General features: G+C 44.8%; 4 protein-coding genes across 7 annotated transcripts; 3 read left to right on the plus strand and 1 right to left on the minus strand.

Moving 5' to 3' along the window:
- Positions 1–775: 775 nt before the first annotated feature.
- otud5a (OTU deubiquitinase 5a) lies at positions 776–11,321 on the minus strand. The gene is made up of 9 exons (XM_052055013.1): positions 10,423–11,321; positions 7,349–7,442; positions 6,965–7,029; positions 6,080–6,236; positions 5,736–5,884; positions 4,691–4,876; positions 4,336–4,540; positions 3,345–3,416; positions 776–2,671 (listed from the first exon to the last, which is right to left on the minus strand). Exons 1-9 carry the CDS (start codon positions 11,029–11,031, stop codon positions 2,535–2,537), a joined length of 1,674 nt encoding a protein of 557 aa, XP_051910973.1. The 5' UTR covers positions 11,032–11,321; the 3' UTR covers positions 776–2,534.
- Positions 11,322–12,472: 1,151 nt separating this feature from the next.
- On the plus strand, positions 12,473–14,658 carry creg1 (cellular repressor of E1A-stimulated genes 1). The gene is made up of 4 exons (XM_052055817.1): positions 12,473–12,831; positions 13,590–13,709; positions 13,804–13,917; positions 13,998–14,658. The coding sequence occupies exons 1-4, from the start codon at positions 12,553–12,555 to the stop codon at positions 14,070–14,072; spliced, it is 588 nt and encodes a 195-aa protein (XP_051911777.1). The 5' UTR covers positions 12,473–12,552; the 3' UTR covers positions 14,073–14,658.
- Positions 14,659–16,119: 1,461 nt separating this feature from the next.
- LOC127594030 (high affinity immunoglobulin epsilon receptor subunit gamma-like) lies at positions 16,120–18,874 on the plus strand. Of its 2 annotated transcripts, XM_052055900.1 has the most exons (8): positions 16,120–16,354; positions 16,746–16,846; positions 16,919–16,957; positions 17,052–17,114; positions 17,780–17,812; positions 17,905–17,958; positions 18,483–18,512; positions 18,605–18,874. In XM_052055900.1, the coding sequence occupies exons 1-8, from the start codon at positions 16,303–16,305 to the stop codon at positions 18,668–18,670; spliced, it is 438 nt and encodes a 145-aa protein (XP_051911860.1). In that variant the 5' UTR covers positions 16,120–16,302; the 3' UTR covers positions 18,671–18,874. The 2 variants fall into 2 exon arrangements, with proteins under 2 accessions (XP_051911860.1, XP_051911870.1); XM_052055910.1 differs by lacking the exons at positions 17,780–17,812; positions 17,905–17,958.
- An 839-nt stretch (positions 18,875–19,713) lies between these two features.
- dnajc27 (DnaJ (Hsp40) homolog, subfamily C, member 27) lies at positions 19,714–25,382 on the plus strand. Of its 3 annotated transcripts, none has more exons than XR_007960528.1 (8): positions 19,714–20,297; positions 20,942–21,024; positions 21,103–21,172; positions 22,597–22,761; positions 22,832–22,954; positions 23,046–23,206; positions 24,444–24,810; positions 25,151–25,382. XR_007960528.1 is itself a non-coding variant. In XM_052055554.1 (7 exons), the coding sequence occupies exons 1-7, from the start codon at positions 20,211–20,213 to the stop codon at positions 24,574–24,576; spliced, it is 822 nt and encodes a 273-aa protein (XP_051911514.1). In that variant the 5' UTR covers positions 19,714–20,210; the 3' UTR covers positions 24,577–25,382. The 3 variants fall into 3 exon arrangements, 1 of the variants encoding a protein (XP_051911514.1); XR_007960526.1 differs by having other exon boundaries at positions 24,444–24,807; positions 25,156–25,382; XM_052055554.1 differs by having other exon boundaries at positions 24,444–25,382.
- Positions 25,383–26,654: the final 1,272 nt, after the last annotated feature.

Genomic DNA, 26,654 nt, shown 5'->3' on the forward strand with positions numbered 1-26,654 from the left:
TGCGAAACGCATTTAAGCATTTAAGCAGCCTGTTAGTAGCTAAACAAGTAGCTCACGCATACTTGTTTTAATGGCTAAAGCGTTAGCCACCGCGCGTAGCCTCTACAACGCGATTGAAAGAGCACCGGCGGCAACTATCCACCCTCCCTCTATCCTAACCACCTCTTGTGGTTTGCAATTCATTCCAACTTGCAATAGGAAGAGTTATTTAGTAGTCAAGTCTCTTAAACCGGTTCTACTTTGCGGTGGCACGTTGCACTTTAGCTCTATGAAGCGTGAGACGACCCCAAATTTAGGAAGTTCTCCGTCGTTTTACTCTTGGCCTCCTGGCTAAGAGTAAAACGAGTAAAAGCTAAGTAAAAGCTAAGCTAAAAAAAAAAAAAGTAAAAGCTAAGTGCTACGCTAGCACACGGTGTGTGTGTGTGTGTGTTGGTGTAGGGGAGGGGCAACACAAAATCCTGCAATATACCGTAGCCAATAAATTATTTTAAGTTGCAATAAATAAATAATAAGAATCTGAAATGGACTTCATCTGCCAAAAGGGAACCGCAATACAGCTATGTGTTGTTTCCTGTGAATTTTTTTGAGGAAATTATGAAGGGCAGGGGCGATTCTAGGGTCACCAGTTTAGTTTCGATTGGGGACAAACCCGTATTACACACTCGGCACAGCAAATCGCAATAAAGCTACAAGGCACTTGAAAATGGGCAGGTCAGGGAGCGATTCCAAACACCCGCATCCGTCATCGTGCAGCTTTTCAAGAATTAGCAGCTCATTCTGTCTGAAACAATTTTCCTCTTTTTATTCCAAGAAAGAAAAAAAAATCGGATTTTTTTTTGTCATCCCAAGAGATAAAATAAAAGCAAACTTATATTATTAATAATAACAATAATCAAACATAAAGAGGATAAATGTGACAATTCTGTTCTGGTCTCTCATTTGTCACTTTGTCTCCATGGCGATATTGGTCATGATGAAACATGCAGCTAAGGATGATGATGGTGGAGGTAAGAAGAGGAAGACAGACATTTTTAAAAAATAGATATCCAAGCTATCAATGGAACTCAAAACACGCCGGTCGCCAACAGGAAGTCCTATCAACTTGTACAAGTCGACTTCAGGCGTGAAGAGTGTAGCATGAGGCCTTGCTGTCTTTTATGTCCTATTAGCCTTGCTCACTTTGTTGTGCTACATGTTCAAGAACAATCTTTCTCTACAAACCAGAAGGGGAAAACTTATTCAATTTGCCGGTCAGCGGATAACATGCTAATGCTAAGTCGTCAAAAAGAAACCGCTACAACTAAGCGATGACATTTTTTAACGTGTCGCAGTTAGGCGAGTTACGCCAGCTCACCGAAGTACGTCGTCTTGAGCGTTGAAAAACATTTCAAGCCGCGATAAATTTTCCCTTTTGATATCAGCTCACGCGGCGCCAGGAAATCTCATTTTCACCAGCAAAAGACTAGCGAAGCAGGTAATTGGCAACGATCCTTTTTAAACGAGAAAGAACCTCCGTGAGCTTGCTCGCTTTTGTGTTTTTTGGCTACTGCGGACGAAATAAACTGGTAGTTGGGCTGACAGCCAATCAGAAAGAGGCGATCGCCGTGAATCTATTTACACAACTCACAATAAAGTTTTGAGATATTGGGCTTTCAGCCAAAATTTAAGGATGAACCTCAAATACGCTTGAGCTTTTTCTTGGTGAACTTTGACCCCCCCCCCCCCCCTACGCTTTTTAAAACGACTCAATTCAACCGCTTAATGTTTCAGTACTTACGAACTTGCTGTTCTCAAACTAGAAACCGAAGGGCAACGTTCACGCGCGTTTTCTTAGTTTTAATTTCCAAGGACATCGACTTCTTTGCCTTTTTGTGACGCTTCCAGTCTCTCCGCTGCAATAAAAAGAACCGTTTGAAGATCGATTCTAAGGAAACCGAAAGGTTCTGGATCTAAACCGCTGCCAAGGTTGCCCGTCGCACGAGGAAAAACTTGTGCAAACAGCACTGAAGTGGATTCCGAAGCTCAAAGAAGATCAAATGCAATTTGGAGTGGATCTCAGGTTCTTCCTGAAATTGTAGCCCCAAAAAGCCCATCACTCTGAAATTTTGTGAGTGGTGTCGTTTGTGCAAACCAGAATAAATTAAAAACAAAATCCAAAATCAAAGTGATGTCATGTGGCAACATTGTTTCTTGCGACAAGAGCTGGCTTGTGGTCGTAGCCGCTTAGCGGTCAAAAAAAAAAAAAAATGGCGGAACATGCGAGCAGAAGTGTTCGTGTTTTGATCCCGTGGATTAAATCGCTCTCTCTCCCGTGACTTGATGCGTGGTTAGCCCGTTTCTGACGGCCTTGTTAGAGACAGAATCCGCTCAAGTTCCCGCTCGGAGGAAAAGACAAAGAGTGAGGGAAGGATGGATTGGATTTTGAAAGGGGACAAAAAAAACTGCATTTCTTTCTTCTGGCTTTGTCTTCAGTGGTTCACGGGAGGGGGTGGGGCGCTGGGGGGGGGGGTTCATTTGTGGCTTATGTGCGTCCATCAGCTGCTGTCTGGCGACGCCTCTCGCTCTCGATGCTGAACGGAACCGCTCTGATGTTTCATGCTGTCCAAATATTCCTGCTGGGACACAGCCAGGACTGATGCCAGGATCTCGTCATCCTCCCAGTCGCTCAGACCTGGCGGGGGGGGGGGGGGGGTCAACATACATTTACTATTTACATGACATATAAGCAGTCTATTTTATATATAGAGATATATTTTATCTGTGTGTGTGTGCGTGCGTGTGTGTGTGTGTCTCTCTCTCTCTCCCCCCCTACACCCCCCTCCCACTAAAACACAGGTAGGTTAGAGGCCGGTAATTTGATAGAGTCGCTCCCACGATGAGGACTGTCCGACCTTGGGTTAGCCATTGTGAGTTGGTCCCGGATGCTAGCATGCTAGCATGCTAGCATGCTAGCAGCTGGTTGGTTCCTTTGTGCTGCCGAGCGTTCATGAAGAGCCGTTAGCCTTTTTTTTTTTTTTTTTTTTTGCCAGAAGCCATGAATGATGTCGGGCCCCCGGTGCTGTCCACCTCTTCATCTGCTAATGTTATATGATGATCGGTTCTTGTTCTGGGACATTGCTGCGCTCCGTTTGTAAAAGTGATATTTTTGCGACGGCGCTTCCCAGATACTTTTTTCAGTATTGCACGGTCTCATGTGGACTGACCAACAGTATCAATTTGTGAAAACGTACGAAAGTCAGAAAATTGTTACAGAACGGGTTCCGGCGTGCTTGGGGGGTAAAAAAAAAAGAAAAGGAAAAAAAATCAGCCCTCCCCACATCATGGACACATTTGATCTTTCTCACCAAATGCTGTCGGTGACATCTCCTGCATAATGGCTCTGTACTCTAAATGATGACGACTCGGATTACTGGGACCTGCAAACATACAAACAAATTGTAGCAAACGTTAAAAACCAAAAAGGTGCGTCACCTGTATGGCTGCAAATTTTTCAAGTCGGAAACTTTTCATGGGATTGAGTGGAAACTGACGATGCGACATAAACATAAAGCGGGAAGTTCCCCAATTGAAAGTTGCCTCTTGAGCTATTCAACTGCACAGGGGGGGTCGTCATTAACAGTGGCCCGATGGCCCGTGGCCAGCACGTGTCTGAGGTGGGGGCCCACTGGAAGTTTACTAACAGTGGCCCAAATCGTCCAACAGTAAAATTTGATTATTTGGCCCATTCTACTTACCTTTATATACTCGAACCTTTTGCAGCAGCTGCAATCTTTGATTATTTGCCAAACTTGTTAACAAAAAGTCAAATACGGCTATGAGTACTAATAATGATATTCATTCATTCATCTTCCGAGCCGCTTGATCCTCACAAGGGTCGCGGGGGGTGCTGGAGCCTATCCCAGCTGTCTCCGGGCAGTAGGCGGGGGACACCCTGAATCGGTTGCCAGCCAATCGCAGGGCACACAGAAACGAACAACCATTCGCACTCACACCTAGGGACAATTTAGAGTGTTCAATCAGCCTGCCACGCATGTTTTTGGAATGTGGGAGGAAACCGGAGCACCCGGAGAAAACCCACGCAGGCCCGGGGAGAACATGCCAACTCCACACAGGGAGGCCGGAGCTGGAATCGAACCCGGTACCTCTGCACTGTGAAGCCGACGTGCTAACCACTGGACTACCGGGCCGCCGTAATAATGATAACATGATAACAACAGCTAACTTCCGCCGGACTGCTTCTTGACTTCAATGTCATAATTTTTTAATTACCCCAAAAAATGAACCCGTCATTGGACTTGACTTGACCAAATTAATCAGAACTTTATTAGACATCACCTGGTGCACAAGGTGAGGGCGGTTTGTTGAGGATGAGTGCGGCACCGGCGGGGGAAGGCGGCTTGATGACGGTCGATGGGGCGCTGGTGAGGTCCGAGTGGGAGGGGTCAGCGTCTCGTTGCCGCGGCGACCGAGCGGCCCAGTCCTCCAGGCCACTGGAGGCCGCCGCTGTGGCTGAGCTGCAGGTGGCGCTGGCTTTCCTGGGCTGGAGAGACGAAGATTACAATAGGTAAGAATCTCGAACTCGAAAAAATCATATGTTGGGACACTCGTTGATCAAGCTTCCACGGTACTCGTCTTTTATTTGACTTTTGATCTCATTCTGTATCGACGTAAAGCCAAAAAATGCACTCACCTGTCGGGCCTGCTTCTCCTGGTCCCGGAGCCACTGCAGGTATGACTCCCTGGCCACCTGCTCCTCGATGGCCTCGCACGTCGCCTCCCAGTCGCTTGCTCGCTTCTTGTCCTCCAACATCTGCTGTTCGATCCACGATTCCTCGGATGTCTTAATGGCCGATTTCATCAGGGATTGGTCCGCGTACTAGGGATGTGATTTCAAGGCATCATAATATGGAAGGTGAGTTTTTAATGTGGTTTATCTTCGTAGTTGGGTGTCAAGAATGTTTGGCGGCTCATTTATGAAAATTAAAAATAAAGATGGATTTAGTGTCGAGTCAAACAAGTCAATCTTTAGTTACCAGACTCTTTCCCCAGATGTGTGTTGTTGTTTTTTTTTTTAAATTAGCCAATTCTGAGTTGAGGTGAGTGAGTGAAATACTGCCAGTTCAGATAATGACGGTGGATAAAATGAATTACAAGAGTTAAATGCAGATTTTAAAACTTGTTTTTTTTAAATTACATTACCTGTTAGTTGTTTTTTTTGGCAACACTCCAAAAGGAAATTGTGATATGTTGAGTGTTTAACCATTAATTGTTATGAAATAATTGGATCAGTGAATTTCGGACAATACCATCAACCACTGAAAAAAAAAGGGGGGGGGGGGCCAGTAAGGCATTTCTGCCGCCCTTCTTGCCTATTGTGTCACTGCTGGATCAATATATTAATATAATGCAATTCCTAATATATATTATACTGTGTATATATAATACAATACTATGTATATATATTTAAATATATATTTGAAATATACATATATTTGAATCAATAAAATAATTGGGCACTGCACAATTGTTTAAATGCTTTTTTTTCTCTTTTTTTAAAATTAATCTATCTCCAAACATGCTGGCTACTCCGTTTGAAAACTCACATGCGGCCCACTTCTTAGCCACAGTAAACCGCGGTAGTAATTTGTCTATTTCTGGGGTGGCGTCTTTGTGCAAGTGCACCTATTAGAGAAGAAGCAAATCAATAAATGGCGTGCGAGCGCGCAGGTTCGTACCCCCGGTTTGAAGGCGGGCAGGCCGAGGCCCACGCCGATGGTGGCCTTGTTGGGGTTGACAACGGAGTTGTAGTGGATGTTACGGTGGTAGCTCACTCGGATGGGCTCGTCGTTATTCTGTTGGATGCCGTGGAAGGTGTTGATTGGCTCTGTGAAAGGAAGAGGCGGGGCTTAGCCTGGAGGCAGCTGATTGGCAGTTTCTTGTGTTGGTGACTGTAGACGTGCCCTTGTGGTACAAATTGGATTTTATCTTCATGCTAACTTATTTCGACATGGACCGGTGAGTCATTACAGCCCTAAAAAAACAACAACTTAGGAACAAAGCGAGAACGAGCGGAGGACACCTGTGCCGTACTGGTACACCTCCACGGGCCGGTTGTACATTTCTGCCATGGCCTGCATCTCAATGTGGTTGCCATGGCAATTGTTTTTCCTTTTCCGGTTGATGTATGTGGTGAAATCCTCCGTCACATAGTTGGAAAAATAGTCTGCGTTTTTCATCTGCGAGGGAAAAGCCAGAATAAAACAACAATGTATAATTCACATATTATTGCTACTATTGTTTTTACACACACACACACACACACACCCACACACACACACCTATCTTACTTGAAGCTTTCTCCCTAAAAATCAGTTAACTCCCAAAGACGTTTTTAAACGTCTTTTCACACTAGGTCCAGAATTGGCTGGTACTGAACGTGTGAATAAAAATGCATTTATTGAATAAAAAATATGAGTAAGATACTACACATTAATTTAGCCATTTCTTCCTAAAATAGTTTTAATTATTTGATTCATTGTAACTAATTTAAAAAAATACATTTTAAAAATCACCCAGATCTAACAAGTCTCAATTTGTTTCAATAAAATTGTTAATTAAAGCAGATGTCAAGCCTAACATTTTCTTTCCAGTAAGATGTCGGCCGCAACTAATCTCAACGCGGCATTCTCGCTAATATTGTGTTTTATTTCTGCCTTTTTGTCAACCGAGAAGGACAAAAACAAGCGCAATATTAATTACAATGCCTTTCGTGTTTAGACTAGTGGCACTGCATAGAACACATTATTTAATTGCATTGTCCATTGTTCCATTATCTGAACATAAATAAAACAACATTTTAACATCCAAATGAATGATCTGATTCGTCAAAATATTTGGCATCATTTACACACATTGATTTTAGTTTTATTTTTTTAGGAATGACAAGACGCTAAGTGCCACTCACCAGGTAGTCCATGCAGTGTTTTCTCACCACCTCGTGCATGTCCTGATCGCCATAGACCTGGTCAGCTGACACACACACATACACACAGAAAGCTGCTAAATGGCGTTGGCAATTCCGTGGTAAAATATGAAAATGTGTTCAGTTGACTTTGTCATAGTGCAGATGAGTGCCTCTGTGCTGTCCTTCAGGCAGTACACTGCCATAGCTACTGATTCTTTGTTATTTTATGTGAAATGTTGTGGACAGCGCTTTGTAACAGCTGCAACTCATGTGAAAGTGCGATATGTAAATAAAGACGTATTGGCTCGTAAGAACTTGCCAAGTTGATTCTTTTCACGCACCACAGTGACACCTGGTGGCCACCGGAAGAAGCATTTAACTCACCGACAGCTCTGAAGAGACACGCGCCGTCCTCCTTCATCTTCTTGATGACGAAACCTTTCTTGTCCCGCAGAGTTTTTTCAAACCAGTGCTCTTGCTGGGCACACACACACACACACACACACACACACACACACACACACACACACACACACAGTCAGAATGACAGCTGTGCGGAGTGAAAACACTGTCCAAAAAGTCGTCGGTTCACCAGCGAGTTCTGTTCCCACAGCGGCACTGTTCCCACAGTGACACTGTTCCCACAATTTTACCTCTTAATACGAAAAGTCGAAACGCCTGGCTCGGGGAGGCCCGTATGATTGGAGCAAGCTCTCTCACACACACACCTCTCTAAAGTGGAGTAGTTGTTCAGGTGAAGCAAGGGACATAGCTTGGATCAAGGGCAATCAATGAAAAACTGTACGTACGGGGCAAAGGACCAACTATGATGCCGACATGCCATTTTTTTTTTTTACATTCACAGCAACGACATGCAAATTACACGTAGATAAGTACACAAGTGTCAATGCAAGGCTGTAAAAATATGGAAATAAGCAATTAATATTATATATGTCTGCGATTGGCTGACAACCAGTTCAGGGTGTCCCCCACCTACTGCCCGAAGACGGCTGGGATGGGCTCCAACAACCGCCACGACCCTTGTGAGGATAAAGCGGATCGGAAAATGGATGGATGGATATTAAATGTAACATGGCAATTAGTCAGCCTGGCCTGACTTGTTTTGAATGAGGGCTACCTCAACATGACTCTGCAGTATTTATTGTACCATACTTGCACCTTATTTAATGATCAGTATAATTCTAATAGAACATATTTTGGGGAATAATTAATTCACACCGTTTTTTCATAGTTTGGCTGTTTCTGCAATTTCTACTCAGGTGTGACTTGTGGGGAATAAAAATGTGACTTCCGCTGTCACCCACTTTCTGTGCATTACTGCCACCTTCAGTCCACCGTTGGTAATGCACCAGAAATATTTGCTAATTACCGAGATAAGGAAAGAGAAGAAGAAAAGGAAAAAGGAAGAGAAGACAAAGGCCGCATCTCATTCCTCGAAATGCACATTCCAAAGTCCTCGCACTCTTTTGATTACCGGTACATGCGAGCACCTCCCACCAGAAATTCCATCGAGGAGGGAGGAGACTGACAAAGGAGCAAGGTGGGGAGGAGGCGCAAATGTTTTGGGGTAATGAGACGTCCATAATTTTATGAAGATATCATCCTAAAATTACATTATATCACTGACGTGTGTCAGAGGTATTCCCATCAATACAAGTCTTTTTAAATTAAATTCAAATCACACATCCACACTGTTCGGCTTCACAATTTTTGCAGACGCAAAGATGAATGCGATTGGTCGGTGCCAGGCGCCGCCCCCTTGATCCCCAAATACGCGTAGTGCAAAAAAATGTGACGTTTTCAATTGTCCGTATGCGACCAAATGCGTTTTCAAAATAGCAACCTAGCGTGATGCAAACTTTTAAAAACAAGTTTGCACATTAGCGAGTGTTAATACCGGCTCGACCAACGAGTCACTTGATGGCGGCAAAAAGGGAGGAAGTGATGGAATCCTCATTGGGCAAATTAGCGTCGAAGAGCGTTTCTGTTCCACCGTGAGCCATACGAATCACGAGGAAAACTTTGCGTCACCACGAGCACGCTTAAGAAAAGCTAAGTAAAAACACCCACACTTGGAAAACCCTCGTTCAGCAAAACACACACACACACACACAAACACACACAAACGCTGTACTTGAGGGGAGCAACTAAAACGTGACAGCCAGGATATCGGACATTGGCTTAACATTCAGATTCCACGCCCGTAGTCTGCATCATAATTGCATTTGTGACTATATCGCGTGTGGTATGTGTGTGACAATTTGGGGAACCGTCTTGGTTGTCACGACAAAGGTATCTGGAATAACAACGCTCGACGTTGTATGTCTCTTACTGTTGCGTTAAGGACCGCCCACAAATTACAAGACCATATTCCAGGGCGACACCTGTAGTGCAAATCATCATATATTGACTAAAAAAAAGATTTGTTTTCATTCTCACGGCGCTGGTAAATATCGTTTCTCCTTCTGATTGCTTGTTGGCAGTGATAGACAGACGGCTCGAAATGCGATGATGTCCGTCAATAGGTAAAAAAATAGGAGATGTAAATATTCCCCAAAATCAATGACAGTTTCGACACAATTGGAAGTTCTTCACTGTTAAATCCTGCCGTAGAATATCGTTGTACACGGTTTTACAGATTTAAGTCTTGTTTGAGCTCTCTTCTCTCTTGCCACCATTTCGCAATGTTATATACAAACGCGTCGACTTTGAAAACTGCATTCGAATGGTTGTTTTCACCGAAGTATGTTTTTCTCTTTTCAGCTAAAAAAAACCCAAAAGTTCCTATTTTTATATTTTCACTGTTCAATCCGTTCAGCTTGGTGGTTTTTAGGCTGGCACGAGACTCAACACAATTCTCTATTCCCTAAATTGGGGGAGAGCACACACACACACACACACAGACAATTATTTTCTGGTGTCTACTCTATATGTGTTAGTGTTATTAATTTGTGTTTGAATAACTGTTTTCACTTTTTATTGCTGTTTTATGATTGTTATTTTACAAATATATGTAAAGTGCTTTGTTACATTTTAGCTGTTGTTCAAGGCGCTGTACACATAGAGCTGTGTTGTATTGTACCGTGCATATTTTTGGAATGCAGGAAGAAACGAGAGTACTCGGAGAAAACCCACGCAGGGACGGGGAGAACACAAGAACCGGGTCCCAAAATCGAACTCATGACCTCCTCACTGTGAGGCAAATGCGTTAACCAGTCGAGCACGTGCCGCACATTACTTCAATAGAGTACTGTGGTATTTCATTACTGGCTATCAGAAGTGTCTTTGAGTGATGGGCAGCCCAGCCATGTTGCCATGGCGACGACGTGATTGACATGAGCCTAAAACAACCTTCATTGACTCACTCCCACGTCCCGGAGCGTCCATTTTAGACGCGATTCAAGACCCCTACACTGTATTGAATTTCCGGCGCTTACCTGCTCGGCGGTGGCCGGGTCCACTGCCTGCAGGCGGGCGGCGTTCTCGTACTCGTCCTCGCTGTTGTTGCCGCCGGCTCCCTCGTCCGGTTCTTGGCTGGAGCCCACGCCGCCGGGACCGCCCACGCCGGCCTGCCCGCCTCCGGCCAACGCCGCCGAGCCGGAGCAGGTGCCCGCTTGCCGCCGCCTCTTACTGAGTCCGGGCCCGGAGCAGCAGCCGCCGATACTCCCGCCGCAGCCCACCACACCGGCCTGCACCACCAGGTCCCCGCGGGAGGTCGCCACCAGGCCGCCGCCGCCGACTCCGCCGCCGCCGCCGTCCCGACCGTCGCACGGCCCCGCGGAGGCCACGGAGCCGCCAGGCGGAGGGGAGGCCTGTTGCGGCCGGGAGCCCGCTTCGATGCTCCGCCGCTCATCTCTGGTGGAAGGCGGCGCCGGCTGGTACGTCCACGGCGGAGGAGAAGCACGGGGCCGGGCTCCGGTCCTGCCCGCGTGAGGGTGGGGGTGCGGGTGCTGGTGAGGGTCCGCGACGCTCCGCCGGTCGGTGTCATCAGCGTGATCCGCGACCCCGACCCCCGAGCTGGGTTTCTTTTTGGGCAGGATCGTCATGGTGGGGAGGAGGAGGGGTGGGGGTGAGGTGGAGGGGTAGAGGGCGACGAGTCGGTCCGCCTTTTTGGATCAAAAGCTTGTCTGTGTTTGGCGTCGAGCTACGTGGCTAGCCGCAAATCATCGAGCGAATGTTCCCCGTCGAGAACACGACGATTCCCATCGACGTTTGGACGGAACACAACATACAAACGAACGAGAAAAAACCTGAAATTCGTCTCCTTCTTCCCGGGCGAGAGCTCGTGCACAAAACATCAACACAGTCTGACGGGCCCAAGCGCGTCACTTCCGGGTCAGGCTTCGTGCTTACGTCACCGCGTCGACGTAAATGCCGCAAATACAAAAAAGATTTAAAAAATAAATTACTGATACAGCCCACCGTGGGTGTGCCGCTAACCGCGCTGCGACCTATTATTTAGAACTGAGGGCATCAAGATTCATAGTTAGTTTTATTTTCATTTGTGAGTACCTGTAGTTGTTTCTTTTTACATAATTAATGTTACGTTAAAATGAACGGATAATAAACAACTACGTGATTAAAAATGTTCTACTCTTTATTATTTAAATTATTTGAATTATTTATTGTTTATTATTAATTATTTGAAAAAAATGAATTGTGTTCACACCGATAGAACGATACGTTACATTTACACAGACATGTATTGTATACAGTAGTGTTTATACTTAATAATACTTAATATACTGTATTTATTTTGTTTGTATTTTTTCCTCATTTTATTTCATATTATTGCATTAGCAGTAAATACATTTGAAGGTGTTTGTGAGTAGTTGCTTCTTTTAAATCAATGCTACAGTAATATTAACAAATAGCAAATCACACCGTGTTCTATTCTTTAAAATGATCTGAAAAAGGCAGCATTGATACTCGAAACACATCGAAACATGACACATTCACATACACACGCGCGCGCACACTCACACACACGCACGCGCGCGTTGTGTATCCATCTATCCATCCATTATCTGAACCAGTGTCGCGGGCATGCTGGAACCTATCCCAGCTGTCTTTGGGCAGCAAGTGGGCTACATCCACAACTGGTTGCCAGCCAATCACAGGGCACACGTACACAAACAACTATTGGCATAACTGATGGCGTCAAGTTTGTTTTTCCCACCTATTCTGGTGTAAAATGTTTGTTTTGTAATCTTAAAGTATTTAAAGAAAACTTCAAACGAGGACGACAGACCTGAGATAGAGGGTGGCGTGACCATACAAATATATACCATACAAATGTTCATCAAGTTTGTATTATTTTGTAAACTACACTTATATAATAGTACTTGTCATAATTTGAAACGATTATGAAATATTTCTTACTCTTACATCGTAAAATTCCACTTCGGTTACGTGTACGTTTGTTAGTTTGTTTGCGGAAGTAATTGCTTCTATTTTATTACTTTGAAAAACTGCACCGGATCTTCCCGTGACTCCGTTGTTTACATCTTTGTCCTGCGCTTTCTTTGCTTACGCTTCCGACTGGTGGTCGAATTCTACAGTCGACCATGAGAGCTCTCTTGCCGGGTGTTTGCCTGCTACTTTTTGGGCTCGCCGCGGGCTCTTCCCGGGTCCGCGTGCCCCCACACGACCAGGTCGCCCGGGTCGCCCGCTTCGTCGCCCACCAATGCGACTGGGCTTCCATGGCCACCATCAGCAGCCACAAGCCGGTGGTGGGGCAGCCTTTCTCCAACGTCTTCTCGGTGAGCGACGGGCCACCGGGCTTCAGCTCCGGCGTGCCGTACATGTACTTGACCCGCATGGAGATCTCCGTGCAGGACCTGGAGGTAATTTTTCGATTAAATGCAGCCAACCTTTGCACCCCACTACGTGGTTTAACAATTTACAATTTACGTCATCTATCAAAAAATGGCATTTAATTAAAATGAACATTTCTTGTCTTGTCGCATCACAGCCCTCATTTTAACTTCGAGTTTCATAGGCGTGCTTTCCACTCGTTTAAACGTGCGCCGTTTTTGCTCACGTGTGTACGAATTACATCGTCAACATGTTACATGACTTTATGCAAGTGCACGAGTGTCACCATGACTCAGCAGCTTTTCAACTGTGCCTCAGCAGTTTTGCCGTAGTCACATGCTTGAGATGCAGCCATTTGCCTTCAGATAGGACCATCCCGCTGATCAGATGACTTTTTTTTCGTTTGACTGCCCAAAAATATAGGTGGGGGTCAAAAGTCAGTCAATATTCATGTTTTAGTTCTTCAATGAAAGAAGTTCATGTCCCCAAAATGTTTAAAACTTTTTAGAACAAAGTTTAATTCCCATTCAAATGTTCTTATAACTTTCAAGTCCTTTGCTGTAATTCATATCTTTATTTTTGTAGGTGCTAAAAGGGACCCCCCAAAAAACTTATTTTATTCATTATAAATTTTTAAATTCACGTACCAGTTGTCCCAATTTTATTCTGCTGGAAATTAAAATACTGGATGCGCCCTAAATCAACTGGAAGTGATGCACTTTTATTTTTAGTTGTGCGACCTGTTTAAAGATTGAGAAAAGCGAAATGAAACTTTGTCTCCGTGCAGGTGAACCAACAGGCATCTTTGTCAATGTCTCTGGCTCAGACGGCCTACTGCCGCCAGCAGGGCTTGGACCCTCAGAGTCCTCTGTGCGCCCACATCATCCTGTCCGGATCTGTGCTGGAGGTATATCCCCCCCCACCCCCACACCATCGAGCCCCGCAAGTTGTTGGTGTTTTATTGTCAGACCCTTAACAGACACCTGCTCATCATTCTTCAGGTGAACGGCACCGAGGCAGAGTTTGCAAAGAAAGCCCTCTTCACTCGACACCCCGAGATGATCGGCTGGCCCTCGGACCATGACTGGTTCTTTGCCAAGTTCAACATTACACAGGTAGTTTGAACCCGCAATAGCGCGTCTATCAGGTCCTGGGCTTTTATCTTCATCGCCATGCCGCCTGCGTTGTGTTACAGGTGTGGGTGCTGGATTATTTTGGCGGGGTGAAGACGGTCAGTCCGGAGGAATACTACCAAGCCTCTCCCAACTAATACGCGCAAATGACGTTATGGGGACTTAGTGTGTTTTTTGCAGTGAATCATATTGTGAATTCCTTCCAGTGAATCCACTTATCAGCTATTATTTCTGAGTGCCATACGTAACATAAGTTTTTTTTTTATCCCTGGAAGTTGTCTCTCAATTTCCTACAAATTGTAGTGTGTAAAGCATATCAAAAAGTTGCTTTTTACTTGAATTGAGTAGGCTTGCGCCTGCTGGTATTATGATTGTGTTGAGCAGGGTTCTGCACAAGTGTGCATTTTATTTCATGAAACCCTGACTGTGGATGGTATGATAAGCAAGGACTTCTCAGTTCTAGAGTGGGTTCTAGGAATGCAAGCGTCCAGGTTCACACGCTTCCGGCCACACATCGGTAAAACATTGTGTTGCTCTGGCCAATGCAATGAAAAATGTCTCGCTATACCCCTGCAGGCCCATTGACTTGATGATTATATATTATATATATATATATAATCTATAAATATATTATATATTTTTTCAGAAAAATAGAATGAATTATATTTTTCAATAGAACATGAGTACAATTTTTGTTAATAAAGTTTGTGTCGTGCAACAGAATGTCCACACCTCCTCTGTTTTAAATAATATGAACATGAAGTTGTGATTGCAAGACAAGCCTCATGGTGCCATTTTGGATACTTTGTAGAATCCAAAATAGCACGCAACACTTGCACAGACCCCCACTAAAAGTGTAAAAGAACATTTTGTTTGATTTGTGCAATCGGCAGTGCGCGTTCTTGACAAGAAAAAAAAGCAAGGCACTTGGTGGCAGTCAATGACCGGCTCACCTGTTTTCTGGGTTTCGTTATGTGACATTCACAACGCTAGCTGGAGGGCACTTTGACCTCAATTTCAGTCGACAGATCACTGAATGACTTCAACTTGAAGTACAGTGAAGCTCCTTTACAACGAAACTTACATGGGAGAAAATACCCCCTAGTGTGAAAAAAGGTTTATGCATGAAAGCCATTCCCACTTTTCTGCTCCCCCTACAACAAAAAAGGCCCCCCTGTTCCGTTATACGAAATCTTTTTCTCTGCTCTTGCCTCGCAACGAGATTCACTACAACGTAAACAAGCCTTCCGCAAAAGTCTAATCCAACCTCAGCATGCCACTACTGCTTCGTTCGGAAACGGCAACAGCAACCACCACACTGGTTTACACATGCGCAGTAGTACAGGAAGTATTTGTTTCAGACGCAGCACGAACGCTGCATTGCTAAAAATGGCGACAAAACGGACTTTTGCATACCAAGGAGTTAAGAAAATAAAAGCTTTAACGCTGGAAGACAGGATAAAGTTAATAAAAATGAAAGATTGAGCAAGCAAACTAAAAGACATTCTGCAAGAAATTGATGTAAGTGAAAGTAATGCTGATCGTAAATACCGACCGCAATTTCTTTCCCTTTTTTTCTTTCTACGCTGGCTATATGAACTGTCAAATAAGTGTATGCTCATACTTCTGCACGATTGGAATAAAAATAAAAAGTACACATATACAGTACGTGTTGGTGTTTACGTCTGAGATACAATTTGCTACAGTGAAAAGTCCCCTGTTGTGAAAATGTCAAACATGATTTAGTTGTAGAGGAGTTTCACTGTAATAAAGTGCGCTCAAAGTTTAAAACCCAACTTCAGACTTCTTTGCATGCTCTTTCATTTTGTGGAGCTTCTTTGTTGGTCCCCCCCCCTCCTCCCTGATCCGGAGAGGGGCCTCTTGTGATGAGGATTTAATTGGATGCCGCTGTACCGATTCTGCTCCGATCGGCACAGACGTGATTTGCACCGACTGATCTGGACAAGAGCTGGTTCGACCACTCAGGGGCGCTGCTATGAAGATCTCTTCATTGACCAGGTTCAGAGGGGGGGGCCTCCCTCTCCGAAGGTGTCGCCCTGCAGCGTTTTCATCTTGTTCAACGGACTTTGACATCATTCTAACAAACATTGTTGACCAACATTGGGTCAAATGTTGCCCACTGGGCATGACTTGTCGTGACAGGACTCCCCCCCCCCCCTCGGTTCTTGAGTGCTCGGTGGAGGCAGTAATGGTAATTTCAGTCAGATGCTTCCACGACTCCAAAACGTCTAACTGCATGTGATTTGACGCGTATTTGCGACGTCACCCACCACAGCACCTCCTCACCACTTCCTGTCCCACTTCACGGCCCAAAGACTTTGTTTGAGAGACTCCGAGGAGTTCAGGATGGCGTTCTGGGGGGCATCGGGTCTTCTAGTGTTGTTGGTGCAGCCTGCAGGTAAAACCAAACTATCAAACTCAAATTGTCGTATTTTGGTGCTTGGCTGTTATTTGAAGTGTTTCGGATGTTTCTCTTCGTGGGTTAAAAAAAAAAAAAAAGAGACACCCAACTTTTTGGAAAAAATTCGGTCCACATTTTAAGAACGCAGTACAAACTGATTCGTTTGAGTTGTAATCGTCTCAAATAATCATCAGACAATGAGATTGGTCGTTTGAGGCCACCAACCAGGAAGCAACTTTGTGGTTTTAAGCACCTCGGCTGCTCAGGAACATGTTTTTGTCTTTGAGAAGTAGACCGACATCTTTTGCGCTGACAAAAGAAGGCAAACAAACGAGCAAGGCGGGAGTTTATTAGCGGCCACGTTTGCTGACCGCCACTTCATCCGCAGACGCCATGTTGACGCTGTACGACCCCAGGCTGTGCTACATCCTGGACGGCTTCCTCGGTCTGTACGGCCTGGTCATCACGGCCATGTTCATCAAGGAGAAGGTCAGTCTGCTGATCACACAACCCGCACGCAATCCACTCCATCCATGTCACCTCTAAACATCCCCTGCACAGTTCTTCAAAACAAAGACGGCGGCTGGCGGCGCCGGCACGGTGAGACTCACGCGAGCCGCGGCGGAGCTCCTTGCTCTCCGCTCGCCATTTTGATTCGTGACAATGTCGCTGATATCTCGTTCACTCGATCAAGGGCGGAAGAGGCCAAAGGGACGACGGCGAATTGCAGCTGAGAGGAGACCCGGAGAGAGGACGTGTAAGTATCTTGGGCAGGGGTGTCCAAACTTTTTGCCAAGGGGGCCAGATTTTATGTGGTAAAATGCCGGGGGGCCGACCTTGGCTGACATTCTTTACATTGAACAACAATATTGTTCAACAAATTTTAGTAAGCCAGTCTGTTTCACATTTCCATTTTTATTTTTATTTCAACAATCTTAAGAATTTCTTTTGGTTCGTTTGAAACAGGAATTTGAAATATGACATATCAGTCAATATAAACACGGAGTGATGTCTTGTTAACTCGTGAGTGATGCCCCCTAGTGTCTAAATGCTATTACTCATTTAGTGAATGCTATTACTCATTTAGCCACTAGAGGGAAGCAGTACTCTATGAAACATCACTCACCAGTCTACGAGACCTCAGTCAATGCAACACGTACTCCATTGCGCCCAACCTGCGGGCCAGACGGCACTGATTTTATGACAGGGGCCGAGGGCCGGATGAAATTCGACCGCGGGCCGGATTTGGCCCCCGGGCCGGACTTTGGACATGTCTGATCTAGGGGAAAGTCATCGGAGGAATATTCTTGAAAATGCCGAAAAGAATGCAGAAACCTTTAAAACTAAAGAATTCGACTTAGGTGTGAATAGTATATATGTCGATCACGTTTCACAAAGTTCTCCTTTTCATCTGTCCCACAGAACCGCCGGAATAATGATAACTCGACATACACGGTACGAGTACATCTGAGTTCGATTTGGCGTTTGAAAACAGAACAAAATAAAACTGTGTGTGTGGGTGTCTGTCTGCACAAACTCTGTTTCAGCACTTGAACAGAAGAACAGAAGATGAGTACAAAGAACTTCCTGTAAATAGAGAAGTGCGTCTGCGTCGTTGTTTCAGACTCATACGCGGCAATCCAAGTAGCATTCGTTCTTTCCAGTTTAAATTTCAAAAACAAATTTTCAAACTGTGATTCTTTTGTTGTTGTTTTTTTAATAATCTAACACTATAAATGGCCAAAATGTCCGTTTTTTTCGTCAAATTGGTGACTTGAGATACTCAGGCCTTTCAAAATAGGTTTTTGTTGTGAGATCCAAGCAGAAATGTGAGACATGAGACTGCCGCCAGTGTATGTTGGCAGCAAACTTCATCTCCATCTGGCCGCCGTCAAGTCACATCGGTTTATTTGGAGTGTCGGGCCAATATCAGTTGGAGGTGCGAATGCGCTTTGAAGCTAGTTTGCCAACTGCCACTGGATAAAACCTAAAACATCTTTGCATGACAAAATAATCAATCATTATTCAATGTTGTTTTCATTTGTGGACGAATGACGCGGATTGTTGCATGCCGAGGTGTGACTCAAATGATGTTAACCGTTTACGTTTGTTTGCCGCTTGCCAGCGACCCAGAAAAAAGGATCAGGTTTACCAGGTGAGCGCATTCTCCATCTCAGAAATGTCATTTTCATCAAAACATTCCCACCACGGCCAAACGCAAATAACCTCCTTGAAATGTGACTTCAGGGTCTCAGCAGAGCAACCAGAGAGACCTACGAGGCCCTCCAGATGCAGCCGTTGCAAACCCGCTAGAAAGATGGCGTGCTCGCCCCTTCCCATGTCCAAGCAATCTCCTGTTTTATGTCATTTTACGATACATAGGATGAGCATCATGAGCATTATAAACATTGGCCTTATTTCTGTTTCATCTTTTTTTCCCCTCCAGCGTGTATACAAAACAGAACAGTCCAATTAATGTATACATTTAAATGTCTTGCTTTCGGTCAATAACAACAATGGAATCTGTTTTTTTTAAGCTACTGTAGCTTTATGGTGCTGAAGTTGGACTCCAACCATAGTTGGTCTGTGTTTTCGTGTAATCAAGCTTGTGCAGGAGAGCGAAAAATTGTGAAAATGGCAGGAAATCCACAGGTATCAAAAATTTTCCCTAAAATGGGGGCGACCAGAGAGTGTCTAGGGGTGGTCATGGCCACTGCAAGCCACCACGTGGCTCCACCCCTGCATAGCTGCAGCCAAAACAAGTAAACAACAAAAAACATATTTACAACTCTCACTTTACGCTAACATGCTTTCTCAACCCAGAATATCGAGCTTTTGGTGAAACGAGTCACTTTGACAAGCCAGCAAATACTGCGTGTGGCTGCATGGCTCAATTTGATTGGTGAAGTGGAGGCAAACGTCACGAGTTTCATTTGAGAACAGCGCCAGAGCAAATATATTGTATAAAAAATAAATATGTAAGAAAAAAAGAAATATATTCTCAAGTCAAACTAAAAAGTATGTTACATCAAAAATACTAATTTTTTGAGGCAGTTACAATTCATTTCCAGGTACTTGTGCAAATGTAATGGAGTAAACCCCGCCTCTGCTTATTGGTCTTTGTATGTGGAAATTAAGTGTGTACATGTAATTGTTAATGACATAATTATTGACACAAGCCCATGATACATTTAATTAATTGTTCAAAATTGGTTTTGTATCGTTTAAATATAAAATAAAATACTGTACACCTTTTAGTAACTACTTCATTAATTTTTGATTACGTTAAATTTTGCAAGGTTGGTCCTCACTATCGTTTTATTGTGAAAAGAACGAGCGGAAGTACGTCTACGACAGCTGCTGATTTGGCGGCGTACAGATTTGGATTTAGGCTATGGCGCTAGCAAGTCCCCTCGCTCTGTTTATACCGCCCTTGCTGACAGATTGCCAAATCATGTCACTCATGTCCAATTTAATCGTGATTACATATTATCAATAATAACACAACGGTAGTTGTATCGTAGATCCAGTCGCGCGTTCATGGATCGTGCTAGCGTTCTCCGTTAGCCGCAAGGGTGTATAGTTACGTAGTCTTCATTCCTTCCATTCTAAAGTTTTAAGTTTTCCGTCCATTTTCAATAGCGCTTATCCCGAACACGGTAGCGGAGGGCGTGCTCGAGCCGATCCCAGCCATCTTCGGGCGAAAAGCGCACTACGCCCTTAACTGGTCGCCAGTCAGTCCCAGGACACAACATATAGATACAAACAACATCCACACCGTGGCAAGAGTCCGGCGAGTAGACCGCAAGACCGTCAGCCACCTCTTTTAGTTTTTAAGGATTAAAAAATAAAAATGGAAACAAACGTGCCGAAGAGACGAGACAACAAGAAGCCGCTCCGCGTCAAAGTCATAAGCCTCGGCAACGCTGAAGTCGGGAAGGTAAATTCTCAACATAATTGTCAACATTTAGCAACGTCGCATCATTTGACGACGTATTGTTTGCATGCAATCAATTCCTAATTCAATGCCAGTCTTCCCACCCCAAAAAAGTCACCAATTTAGTTTCGTAACGTGTTTTTAATCAAGGACGCTATCACTATAATGTACGAATAAAATTTTAAAAGGACAAAGAAAGAATGCAAACAAAGAAACAAACGACTCAAATGTATAATTTGGACCGGAGTATTCGTGTGTTGGGCGTGTATCGCTAAGGGGCGTGGCCTAGTGTCAACGTCAGGAGCTGGAGTCGGATGTTATTCTGCGTGTGAGCGACTGGCCGTGAGCTGTGGCTAAAAGCAGCTCTTTGCATGTACAAAGTGTTCTCAGTTTGTGTTTGATTATTTACCGGATTCAATAAATGGCTGAAGATGTATGGGTGAGAAAAAAAAAGTGTTATACAACGAAATTGCAGTGCCAGATTTACAGTACGCAATTCCAAGCCTCCTCTTGTAACTATGTGGTGTATTTTTCAATATGTTGTATTTGATAAACATCTTTTCTACAACATTTTGATGTCAATTAGAATTTGATTAGTTGTTCATTTTTGGATTTAAATGCAATGGCATTCTCATTTCTCCCCGCAGAGTTGCATCATCAAACGCTATTGTGAGAAGAGGTTTGTTCCCAAATATTTGGCTACGATTGGAATTGACTACGGGGTCACCAAGTAAGTGTGTTGTTCCCTTTTGCAATTACGCATTTGTATGTGTCTGCAATATGACCCTATCAAGGCATGTGTTGCCAGGGTGCAGGTTCGCGACAGAGAAATCAAAGTCAATATCTTCGACATGGCTGGGCATCCATTCTTCTACGAGGTGAGCCTGAAAATGTTCATTGGGAATGTTTTTTTTTCCCCCCAGAAAACGGTAAAAGCAAGTGATAGGGAATGAGCTCCGCTGGAAATAGCGCAAAACCTTCTGTAATTGATGCTTCGAATTGCCAATATTAACTCATTCACTCTTACGGAACTGGAATCATCAACATCAACTGGAATCCTGGCATTTTCCAATGTAGACATCTGGCGACGTGAAGTACGTTTTTATTAATCGGTAGGTGTGGACAAGGGTCTTGGCTTGTCTGTGAATATCAAGTTTGTCAACTGTGGTGATAAAAAAAATTGCCTGTCGCCGCCGGCATTCCGGTGCTTTGGATTTGAAATGAGCACCGCTTTTGCGTCGAAGATGAAGATCAGAGGGTGAATTTCAATTTGTCCCATCAACTATGAGTGGGAGAAAGGCCCACATATTGAAATTAGGTCAAATTTAGGCACGTCGCAATCAAACAGTATGTGTATTTATGTCATTAACAGATTATGAAATTTAATCTGCGCTGTATGTTACACATACAGTACATTTGACAATAAAGCTTATCCAATCCAATCCAATGTGTCACGAGAGGTAAAAGGTAATGGCAAATTGCAAATAAGGAAGTCGTGTGTCAGTGGTATATATGCATTCATTCATTCATTCATTCATTCATTCATTCATTCATTCATTCATTCATTCATCTTCCGAGCCGCTTGATCCTCACAAGGGTCGTGGGGGGTGCTGGAGCCTATCCCAGCTGTCTCCGGGCAGTAGGCGGGGGACACCCTGAATCGGTTGCCAGCCAATCGCAGGGCACACAGAGACGAACAACCATCCACGCTCACACTCACACCTAGGGACAATTTAGAGCGTCCAATCAGCCTGCCACGCATGTTTTTGGAATGTGGGAGGAAACCGGAGCACCCGGAGAAAACCCACGCAGGCCCGGGGAGAACATGCAAACTCCACACAGGGAGGCCGGAGCTGGAATCGAACCCGGTACCTCTGCACTGTGAAGCCGACGTGCTAACCACTGGACTACCGGGTCGCCCGGTATATATGCATTAGATGCATATATACCATATACGGGTCATAAGGTCCGTTGTTTTTAGAAAGTTTTTAAACATATGTTTATTCAAATTTTACCTTACGTTTATTTGAGAATTAGCGGTATTATGCTAGCTTCAGACCGGACGAGAAACAAAGGGCAGCGCTGCATCTCTCGCTTGCTTTTGTTCGCCGCGCAACTACACAACCAGAGAAGAGGGAGGCGATCCTTCAAAAGATCAAAAAAAAAACTAACCAAAAAAAAAAAAAACAAAGTAAATCTCGTCAATCTGGTGACGGGAGGTTGTGTTATTATGGTGGCTAATGCTAATGCTAAATGCGATCTTGGTTGACAGTTCAACATGAATCCATCTCTTCTCGTGCAGGTGCGCAATGAGTTCTACAAGGACAGTCAAGGTGTGCTGCTGGTGTACGACGTCGGTCTCCGGGACAGTTTTGACGCCCTGGATAGCTGGCTGGGCGAAATGAAACAGGAAATGGGCTCGCAGGCTAACATGGACAGCATCGTCTTCATAGTCTGCGCCAACAAGGTCCCACTTCCCCATCGAGCCGATTGGCAGCGACCTCCCGAGTCAGGAAGTGACCCGATTGTCTCCGCAGGTGGATCTGTTGAAACGGCGAGTGGTGGACGAGGGGGAGGGCCGTCTGTGGGCCGAGTCTCGAGGGTTTCATTACTTTGAGACGTCGGCGCAAAGCGGAGAGGGGATCAATGAGATGTTCCAGGTGGGAAGACGTACCGGCGCCTCGCCTCATCCCCCCCCCCCCCAACCGGAACGTGGACTTGAGTCTGCGGTGCCTTTGTGTGTGCGTGCAGGCCTTTTTCTCCTCCATCACCGACATGTGTGAAAACGGCGGCAAGCGCCCCGTTTCTGAGGTCAGCGTCGGCTTCACCAAAGAGCAAGCGGACACGATCCGACGCATCAGAAACAGCAAGGACTCCTGGGATATGCTGGGGGTCAAACCCGGCGCCACGCGGTGAGTTGACTGAGCGAGGGCCAGACCGATGAGAGGTTCTCAAATGTCTTCATATCGCCATTTTATTTTTTTTCCCCCTCACAATTCCCAGCTGTCCTGGTGGCTTTGGTCTGGGACTTGATTTTTGTCAAAATACCCCAACAATCAACAATGACAGGACGCTTTCACGCCATTCGGCGACGTCGACAAGCAAAATTAATTTCATCATTGATGACTCATTGATGTCTTTCATTCATTCATTCATCTTCGGAGCTGCTTGATCCTCACTAGGGTTGCGGGGGGTGCTGCAGCCTATCCCAGCTGTCTCCGGGCAGTAGGCGGGGGACACCCTGAATCGGTTGCCAGCCAATCACAGGGCACACAGAGACAAACAAACATCCACGCCCACACTCACATCTAGGGACAATTTAGAGTGTTCAATCAGCCTGCCATGCATGTTTTTGGAATGTGGGAGGAAACCGGAGCGCCCGGAGAAAACCCACGCAGGCCCGGGGAGAACATGCAAAACACAGGGAGGCATCCATCCATTTTCAAATGCGCCTCATCCTCCCACGGGTCGCCGGAGCCTGCCCCAGCTGTCTTTGAGACAGTAGGCACGGTACACCCTGAACTGGTCGCCAGCCAATCGCAGGGCACACACACTGACAAACGACCATTCGCGCTCACTATCACACCGCGGGACAATTTGGTGTGTTTAATTAATCCGCCACGCGTGTTTTTTTGGAATGTGGGAGGAAAGCGGAGTACCCGGAGAAAACCCACGCAGGCTCGGGGAGAACATGCAAACTCCACACAGGGAGGCATCCATCCATTTTCAAATCCGCCTCATCCTCCCACGGGTCGCCGGAGCCTGCCCCAGCTGTCTTTGAGACAGTAGGCACGGTACACCCTGAACTGGTTGCCAGCCAATCGCAGGGCACACACACTGACAAACGACCATTTGCGCTCACTATCACACCGCGGGACAATTTGGTGTGTTTAATTAATCCGCCACGCGTGTTTTTTGGAACGTGGGAGGAAAGCGGAGTACCCGGAGAAAACCCACGCAGGCACGGGGAGCCTGGGAGCCGGAGCTGGAATCGAACCCGGTACCTCTGCACTGTGAAGCCCACGTGCTAACCACTGGACTACCGGGCCGCCCTTGTTGATGTCTTTATTTCTTCATTTTCTTGGAAAGATGAGTGGATCAAATCCTTTTTTTTCTCTCTCTCTCTCTTCCCACACGCTTGTTTTCCAGGGAGGAGGTCAACAAGGCATACAGGAAACTGGCGGTCCTGCTGCACCCAGACAAATGTGTGGCCCCCGGGAGTGAAGACGCATTCAAGGCGGTGGTGAACGCGCGCACCTCACTGTTGAAGAACATCAAATAACGGCAACTGGCGTCAAACGTCTCGCGGCTCTTCTCTCGGGCACTTTGCGATGCACTTGTGTGTGTGTGTGTGTGCAAGAGCTTATAATTTTCACATGAAATCATCTCACTATATTATGTAGGATTGATAATGGGGAGGAAGACAATTTTTAAAAATGTATTTATTATTATTTTTTTAATGTTTGTCACTTCTATTTGCCATATACAGTATATATACACACATAAACCAAAAGTTGTGAAAATATCACGGTTAAGGGTCAAGTATGAGCCTTAATGGAGACTTCTTCTTACTTTTTCTTTTCTGATTGATATAAAAATGATTTAGTAGATATAAACACATAACGGGGTAGGACTAGATCAGTTTTTTTGACTTCATCCTACTCCCTTGAACATAATAACTGTGTTGAATGAAGACTGATTTCTTTCTTTTTACTTTTTTATCGACCTTATTTTCCGTCAAATTATTACTGTATATGTTTTATGTTCAATAAACAAACAAAACAAACAATAAATTTCCCCAGTGTCAGGACAAATAAAGGATATCTTATCTTATACACACACACACACACACAGAGTAAAGAAACTTAAAGTATTGATTTAAAAAAAAAAGTCATTTATGAAATAATGATATATCTTTTAGTCGTGCTGCAAAAAAAAAGGATGAGAAGTCAGCAAATGGTTCCTTCCGTCCAAAATTGTTTGCGTCGCTGTGAGCAATGCATGACCGTGAAGTTGCGTCATGTGAATCTCATTCCATGTACAAATGTGTTTTATATTTGCATCAAAAGAATAAAAGCTTTGACGGTCCAGAGATGAATAGATGCTTTTATTCTGTGAGGACAAAATGTAATCCGTTTACTGGGAGTCGCTGGCGTTCTCCGGACTCCAGAGCAAATGACTGGCTGTTGTTCATCTTTATTTGATTAAAAAAAAATTAAGAGCAGAGAAGCAGAATGCTTTGGTTGATCTTTTGAAAGTTTAAGTACGTCATGTTTAATTCGATTGCACGCGATGCAGCTTCGTGTCTGTCACAGTAGCAATTGTTTGAATGTTTACAATTAGCCGTCAGCCCGACGATGGCATTTTCTATTTCTGTACGTTAGCATTGCGCTCGCAGACGTAAGCTATCTTCCCTATTTCAACATACATTTGATTCACTTTTGTTGACTGTCAAAGTAGACCCTCAGAGCTACAAATCCACAGCCTGATGTCATTTTCATGGCAAACTTCACCTGAGAGATACTCGAAGCACGCACGCTTGGCACCTTCTTTGAGAGAGTGACAACTAATGAACACGGTATCTTTATTGCTCATATTATTACTATTACGACTCATGAATACTTTAAAAGTGCTTTATATGTGTGTTTTTAGGAGTTCTAAGGGTGTGGAAATGTTGAAACCACGTAAGAGATTTTTTTTATCTCCTCTGTCGTCTGCGCTCCTATCGTGGATGCTTTTGGAATAGGAAGAGGCGTGTCTTATTCGCCTGGTCACAAGCTGAGCATGGGTTGCCGTGACAACATGCGTGACTCGATGGATTTGGGAGCGAGGACGTGACGCAATGACGCGGTAGGCCACCAAAGCGTCTCGTCTGTTGCTAGCTCCACAATCAACGGACTCGGTCGTGTTGGCAGGGCTCCATAACTTGACTTAACTCTTCAACGGTGCTTGTGGAACTTGTTGCGGCCTCTTATCGCAGCCGTGTTAAACGGCACACGGCACAGGGCACGACGTCACTCGACCGACGATCCCATGAACCGTTGCTTGTTGTCGTTTTGCTGTTTTGGAAAAAACGTGCCACGTGGTCATGTTGATGAGGCAATCCGTGCTCAACTCGTGACCGTCCTGATTTCGCACACCTCCGAGGCGCTTATTCGCTAGCCTTGGAAAAACCCGGACGTCGGTCGCTTGTATCTCAAGGCACCGCTGTTTTTTTTTTTTGTTTTTTTGTTTTTTTCCATCCACCCACATCAATTTTGTTCCTGAGTCAACCACAGGCTCATGAATGATTTCATCCTTGAAAACTATTTTGAGGTTTCGGTGTACAGTCAAGACTTTTGCTAACAATTCAGCCCTTCC

The sequence above is a fragment of the Hippocampus zosterae genome, chromosome 2, assembly GCF_025434085.1.
Source record: "Hippocampus zosterae strain Florida chromosome 2, ASM2543408v3, whole genome shotgun sequence".
Lineage (NCBI taxonomy): Eukaryota > Metazoa > Chordata > Actinopteri > Syngnathiformes > Syngnathidae > Hippocampus > Hippocampus zosterae.